This window comes from Triticum aestivum, chromosome 1B (assembly GCF_018294505.1).
Source record: "Triticum aestivum cultivar Chinese Spring chromosome 1B, IWGSC CS RefSeq v2.1, whole genome shotgun sequence".
Taxonomy (NCBI): domain Eukaryota; kingdom Viridiplantae; phylum Streptophyta; class Magnoliopsida; order Poales; family Poaceae; genus Triticum; species Triticum aestivum.
The window spans coordinates 162,800,371-162,807,883 of record NC_057795.1 but is presented as its reverse complement, the minus strand read 5'-3'; the positions used below and the strand labels follow the sequence as shown (position 1 = coordinate 162,807,883).

At 46.3% G+C, this 7,513-nt stretch overlaps 1 protein-coding gene across 2 annotated transcripts; it reads left to right on the top strand.

Annotated features, from left to right (window-relative positions):
• Positions 1-1,575: 1,575 nt before the first annotated feature.
• On the top strand, positions 1,576-4,645 carry LOC123113594 (uncharacterized). 2 transcript variants are annotated; one of them, XM_044534896.1, is made up of 7 exons: positions 1,576-1,785; positions 1,998-2,755; positions 2,831-2,992; positions 3,083-3,232; positions 3,512-3,591; positions 4,141-4,246; positions 4,299-4,645. In XM_044534896.1, the coding sequence occupies exons 2-7, from the start codon at positions 2,051-2,053 to the stop codon at positions 4,410-4,412; spliced, it is 1,317 nt and encodes a 438-aa protein (XP_044390831.1). In that variant the 5' UTR covers positions 1,576-1,785; positions 1,998-2,050; the 3' UTR covers positions 4,413-4,645. The 2 variants fall into 2 exon arrangements, with proteins under 2 accessions (XP_044390831.1, XP_044390826.1); XM_044534891.1 differs by having other exon boundaries at positions 1,577-1,785; positions 1,994-2,755.
• The last annotated feature ends 2,868 nt before the right edge of the window (positions 4,646-7,513 follow it).

The window sequence follows — 7,513 nt, the reverse complement described above, 5'->3', positions numbered from 1 at the left end:
GTTATGTAAACTCCTACGAGAGGGTTTCTCTCGTACAATCAATATAAGACCATGTGGGCTCTCCTAGGAGGGTTGAGACGCTTTACCCATCTTTGACATGGTATACAGAACCTCCTCTCCCATGGCATCTAGCTAAACCCTTCCCCCCCGCAGCCACCACCTCCCCCGCCCATGTGCAACCATGTCTTACTCCTCACAAGATCCTTCCCTCGGCCTCAATTACACAACTTTCGAGCCACTAAATCGCACTAGTTATATTCTCTGGAAAGCCCAAGCTCATTCCCAGATCATGAGAGCAGGGTTATATGGGTACATCGATCAATCTACTCCTGAACCATCCAAAATCATCGCGATCAAAACCTCTGAAGGGAAAGACCAGATCGCTCCCAACCTCTCCTACAACCCCTGGCTTGTCTAGGACCAACAAATCATGTCCTATCTTCTGTGGAACCTCTCCAAGGAAGTTCTCGTTCAAGTAGCATCCTTAGCAATTTCATGCCATCTGGTCTACCCTATAAAGATGTTTGCAGCCCAATCCCGCTCCCGTGATAATAATTGTCGCATAGCCCTCTCCAATGCCCAGAAAGGTTCTCATAATGCCTCCACCTACTTCGTCCAGATGAGAGCCCTCTCTGATGAGCTAGTTGTTGCTGGAAAGCCCATCATCGACCAAGAGCTTCTCTCCTTCATCATTGGGGGGGGGGGGGCTGGATATGGACTTGTAGCGACCCGACCTCAAATGACCAAGCCCCTGTGTATATGTGCCATCCCTGAATCAGTATGTTGGCACACACAGTACATCAATGTATATATCAAAGTGCAATCACATGTATAAATAACGTAAAACTGATACATATCTCATAAGTCTCAACAGAAACAAACAAACGGATGTGGAGTCCCATCAACGCCATCTGCAAATTGAGTGTAGAACGTAACCCTATATCGTAACTCTTACTCGTCGTAGAAATCCTGCAACATGAGACCAGATGGCATGAAATTGCTCTAAGGATGCTACTTGAATGTACCGGCAAGATCACCGTAGAAAACAGATGAAAAGACTATTCTATATGCAATATGGCTTTGACGACACTCGCAATATCTTTATCGAGGCACTCATAATTGGTATTGAGTCACTAAAATTTGTTTGCCCCGTTGCAACGGACAGACAATTAGCTAGTATAAAGAAAACTTGATGGGAAAGGCTAGATGGCTATAAGTTAATAGATTTTCAGTTTTCAGAAAATTAAAATGCTCTAATGATACAGCGCATAATTTGAGTGTGTTGAGCCTCTTTGCTTACGAAAATGTTGTCAATACGATCGTTTCAATCAGTGGCTGCTCGCCCGCACCATATGTGATGGATCGTATGCTGATTTCACCGAACTTGTAGGTTTCGGAATGACACACTGCTCCTTTCAAAAAGTAAAAGTGAACGTTCACATTATCGGTCTGATCTGATCTAGTATGAACAGGTCGAGAAAGTCAAAAAAGATGAGCATAGCGTCGTGTCCTCCTTGCCCTTTCCTCAGTCATCCTCGGCAGTGTTCTCAGGGCTTTGTGGGCCCTGCTTTCCATCTCCATGAATTGTCACTTCCGTCGGTACTTCGCCTGCCACCGTCCGTCCATGCCTCGTCAGTCCCCGAGCTGGCCGTACTGTCGCCGCGTGCCTTGAACTGCTCCTATCTCTCTCTCTCCCCCTCCCCCTCCCACTTCGCCCCATCGGACTTTCTTGACGGCTGCGGCGCTCGATCGGCGGTGGGCATTGCTCCTTCTCGGCGTGCACTGGTGAGTTCCACTGGCTATGTGCTCTGCTTTCTGTCCTATGGCATCCAGTTGAGCTAGCCTCTCTTGCATAATCTGCAAGCGACTGAGTTGGGATTTACAGTCAGAAACTGTAAATCTTGCTTCAATCTTGTGCAAGACGCACCCAGCTTAGCAGACGAGCATCATAATCGCCTACCAACTCACTTGATTTTGCTCTTCATTCCGCAAGGCAGCACAGATTGGTTTCTTATTTTGGGGATAACACAGCCCATTGGTTCAGTGAGTGATGCCTCGGAGTCGGAGCCATCCCAAACTAAGCTCGCCTTGCTCCCCGAAGGCCGTCCACAAGGTCATCTCCCGCTTCTCCCCCGAGAAGAAGCAGCTCGTGCGGTCAATCGGTTTCGGGGGCCTGCTGGAGCTGCCACTGCACAGGAAGGTCGGCCACAGGTTCTCCCTGTGGCTCCTCACCAAGGTAGCACGAGATGCCGCTGGTGCTCAACCTGCAGCAGCCGGCAAAGTAGCCGGCATACCGTTCTACCCACACGACGTCAGCAAAGTGTTCGGCGTGCCTTCCGGAGGACGCCCGGTGCCCAAGAAGGATCAGGGTCAGGTGCTGGTCTCCGACGAGGCCAAGGCGACCGTGCGCGGCACGCTCGGCTTGGACGAAGGAGATGACAGCAGACTCAGAATCCTGCATGCTGCAAAGCATGTACTGAAGAAGAAATTCCGTCGGGGAATGGCGGAGAAGGACGGGGCTGCATTCAAGGTCGCGTTCGTGGTCTTCGTGGTGGAGAATCTGCTGGCTCCAAGGGAGGTGGACTCTGTATCCCTGGACTACTTCATGGCCCTGCGGCGTCCCGATGAGATTCAGACGTATGATTGGTCCGAGTACGTGATCCGTGTCATACTGGACTCTGCCCGCGAAGTTCAGGCCGCTCTCGCTCAGGGGCAGCCCGTGGAGAATCTGTTTGGGTGCATTCTTTTCTTACAGGTAGGCACTAGGCAGGACACTTGGTTTTTGGGGATGCAGTGGTTGCTGATTGGTTTTACTGCTAACAACTTGCAGATATTCTATCTGGATAACTTGGATTTCGGTCATGAGAAGAATCTGCTGCATCATCAGACACTACGATGCAAGGCGTATGACTACGACACAATTAAGAAGCTCGCGAAAGCCGATCGCACCCGTTCTCGTGTTGGTGGCTTACGGTCCTTTGGTAAAAAGTTGGTACGTTGTATCTTTGAGATTATTTTTTCTTTATGATATGTGAGTGTTCATGGTATTATTGGCTTAAATGATTGCTTAACAAGTTGACAGGCACGAGAGGCCTCTGATGTTTGTTACCAGCGTTCTGTCGCTCGATGTGGTAACCACGTGAACGGTGTTGCGGTTGGTTCAGCCGACGGTGGAGATCAGGATGGCCACTCTGATGATATAGTCTTCACAGATGGTAGAGTTTTCAATCAGGTATTAACTACCGAGAGGAAGTCTGCTGGAGCTACCAAGTGTAGCTTGCGAGAATGTTGTAAAAATATTTACCATGGACATTCTGATGCATTCAGGCTCAGTATATGAGAACAATCTGACAAAAAAGAAGTGTTTGTCAAAACAGAAATGGGCATACTATTGTTTTAACAAAGGAATTATTATGCACATTTTTAATGTGTGCATATTTGATTTTGAAGTAGTGTTACATGCTTTTATTAACGCTTTCAAGAACATGCTCTTATTTTTGTGATTTTGCAGAAAATTTTATGTGAAGTGTGTGGAGATGTTGGTATGGAAGATCTTGTGATGTTCTGCGCTTGCGGTGCTACTGTGCATCAGTACGTTTCTCTATAATATATCATATACTCCATCTATTCTTTTGTAAATGATCTTAGACTGCACCCTGAAGTTCGAACATTCTGAAATTTATCTCCATCGTATTTATCGTTTAAATAGATTTTTGTAATACTGTGATTAATTTGCACTAATTTGAGAGTTGCAAATCTAATGTTGAAGTTAAGTCTGAGAAACTATGAAAAATTCAAAACATCCTGTACTTCTGTAAAAAGAAAGAAAGAACTAATTATATTTTTTTATGTCTATATTTGACAAAATATAGATGTTCCAAGCCTCTCACTATTGATATCTGGTAGGAACCGGATCCCTACCAGGGCGTGATCTCAGGTTGTAGGGGGTAGGGGTGGAAGGAGGGATGGTGTGGTCGCCGGCGCTGGGGCGCCGGCGTTGCGTGAGAGAGAGAGAGAGAGAGAGAGAGAGAGAGAGAGAGAGAGAGAGAGAGAGAGAGAGAGAGAGAGAGAGAGAGAGAGAGAGAGAGAGATTGTTCATTATTGTCTGTTGCTTGATCGATGTGATCCGTTATTCTGCAGATATTGTTCAGACCCGGTTGTTCTTGATGCAACATTAGTAGAATGGTCATGTGATGAGTGTCAGGCAAAGCAGGGCAATGCCGCTGCTGACAAATTATCAGCAGAGGCGCTGTCAGGCAAAGCAGGGCAATGCCGCTGCTGAGAAATTATCAGCAGAGGCGCTGAATCGAAAGCGGCCTAGTAATTATCTAACGGAAATTACAGTGGCAAGAAACGGTGTCTCGAAAAAGGCCTATGTGCAAAAAGGAGATCAGGAAGAACATTTCGCGTAAGAAGTCCAGTTCATGTGCTTGCTGACGTTGACAGATCAAATTCGTTCTACCCAAGGGATTGTTTAGAGGAACTTATGTCACCTATGTGTGCGTCTATTAGTGCACTTGTTTTTTTTTTCAGTTATGATCTGTGCAGATTAAACCTTCTGGTTTCCCGGCTGCCTGTCTACTAGTACTAGAATCGTGGCATCAATGAGGTGGATATATGTCTCAAAAAGGTTTTGTAGTAGCCATCTAGTATTTCTGAAACTTTCAGATGTTGACGAACTGGGTTCTGTCCCTCTTGACGAATCGTGGCATTAATGAACTGGGTTCTACTACATGTTTTGAGTATCATGTACTATAAGTTTTGGCACAAAAAATTATTTGTGATTACCTACTGCTACTGCTATTTTGCTACTCTTTACATGATGGGACATATCTTCGGACGAATGTATTGTCATATGGAAGACAAACCTCTATGACGGTTTTTTGTCACATGATACCACTAGCAGAGTTAACGGGTAATCATGTGAACTGAAGTGTTAGTATTATGTATCACACTGCTAACTTAAATTTGGATCTTTATCATTGTAAATATTGTTAAACTCTGCTCATCAAAGCCGAGCCCCCCTCCTCAATATGATATGAAGCTTATGCTGTCAAGCAGGAGGTGGATGGGTTCCTTCTTAAGTTGACTAGATTACCTGTTGCGTGAAATAGCGTAACGTCCCATTTCAAATCAAGAGTTACTTGAAAACAAATACTCCCTCCGTTCCTAAATGTAAGTCTTTTTAAAACTTCCACTATGGACTACATACGGAGCAAAATGAGTGAATCTATACTCTAAAATATGTCTATATACATTCGTATGTAGTTTGTAGTGAAATCTTTAAAGGGACTTACATTTAGGAACGGAGGGAGTAGTTGGCAATTTGGCAATACTGAGAGCTCTTTTAATAAAAAAAAATCTGGAAAAGTAGCTTCAAACTACGTAATAGAGTCTTCAAAATGCGGGCATAAATTCTCTTTATACAATTTGCTATGTTAGGTGGAAGCTAATGAGGCATACACTGGTTTCATACATATTCGGCGGGGTGCCATCTTTTTTTTTTGAGCCAAACTGCACCCTTTATTAAACGTTCAGAAACATAGGGATACAAATGTTATCGGGCAAGCTAGTAAGCCACACATGGCGCCCTGAGCTAAGAGAGGCATCTGCCTTTGCTAAGGCATGTGCCTCCCCATTATGTTTTTTACTTTCATAAATAAAAGTTACATTGTGGAAAGACCTCCTCTGGTGCTTAATCTCTTGTAAGATAGCAAAATATCGGCATGGAACTCCAGCATCTATGTTGGTCACCACTTCGAGGCAGTCAGATGCGACACAGATAGATTGGACATGCAGGTCCATAGCGAGCGAAAGTGCCTCGCTGCAAGCTTGTGCTTCAAGAACTGCGGGGTCAAGGAGGCCGTCATGTATAATAGCGGAAGCACCTAGAAACATGCCTCGCTTGTCTCTACAAATCACCGCTGACGCTGCCCGGTCACCGATCTTCGAGAAGCCACCATCGACATTCATCTTGACCGCATGATTGACGAGCGGAATCCACAGGCTAGGCTGCGACCATTCATTTGTATTCCCTGTATTTGCATGCAGGTCCCCCGCATTCACATGCAGGTCCCTGGAATTTGCGTGCAGGCCCTTAGGCTTTGCCATCTTCTCCGGAATCATCTCCAGATCAACCAAGAAATTGTTGATGAAAACATGAGTGCTCAGCGGGCTTTGGAACTGGTTATCGTGTATGGCGCCAAGTATCATTTGCAGCGTGACATATCGAGCACTCCGCCGAATCAGCCATGCTGCGATGGTGGCGTACAACACCTGTCGGGATCGAAGTCTTGGATAATCTCCAGGCAAAGACTCTGACTTTTGAAGGAACCGGAGCTCCCCACAGCTGGGTCCATGACCTGCGGTCTGTCTCAACATTAGAGTGCCCCTCGTTATGCTCGAGCCAGTCTGTTCGTTGCTGCTTAGTTGATGACAACAGCCTGTACGCGGATCGTACGGTAAAAATGCCCTTCCGTTCATAATGCCATGACCAGAAGTCCTCTCGGACCCTAGAGCTGAGGGGAATATTCAAAATTGCTTCCTTGTCCATCGCATAGAAGTGCTCCTCGAGTGCAGCTCCATCCCAGGTAAAGGTAGTTGGATTAATGAGCTCCGAAACTTTCTGCGGAGGGTTTGAGGATTTTGGGCAAACTGGCCGGAGCTTGAAATCCCGTGGGATCCAGTTGTTGATTCATATGTGTGTGTCCTCTCCTGAGCCCAATTTAAGCGTGTCCCTCCCTTCGGCTATTGATCGCCAGACCTGCGACGGATTCTTGCCCACCTCGGCTTCAAGAATTGAGGATGCGGGGTAGTAGACGGCCTTCAGTATCCTGGCACTGAGGGAGTTGGGTTCCTAAAGAAGGCGCCAGGCTTGTCGAGCAAGCAGGGCCAAGTTAAAAAGCTCAATGTCGCGAAACCCCATACATCCCATGAATTTGGGTTGTGTCATCACTTCCCAGGAGACCCAGGCGGTCTTCCTCTCACCATTCTTCGATCCCCACCAGAACTTTCACAAAAGACCGTTAATATGCTGACACAAACCCCGTGGAAGTTTGAAACATGCCATGGAATATGTGGGAATTGCTTGAGCGACAGATTTGATGAGCACTTCCTTACCTCCAACTAAGAGTGTTTTTTCCATCCAGCCCTGGACTTGCTTCCAAATTCTGTCTTTTAGATATTTGAAAGACCCCTCCTTTGATCTCCCCACATCAGCCGGGAGGCCAAGATATTTGTCCAACAATTTCTCATCCTGGACTGCAAGAATCTGTTTAACCTCCTGCCTCAAGCTTTCCGAGCAGCCCTTACTGAAGAATATGGAGGATTTATCCTTGTTGATACGCTGCTAGAAGCGGCACAATATTTATGCAGTAGGAGATCCACTATGTTTGCCATGTCAGGTGTCGCATCAAAAAATAGAAGGCTGTCATCTGCGAAAAGGAGATGATTTACCTGGGGTGCACCGACTGCCACTGTAATGCCCTGAATCCTCTCGTTTGGCCGTGTGGAT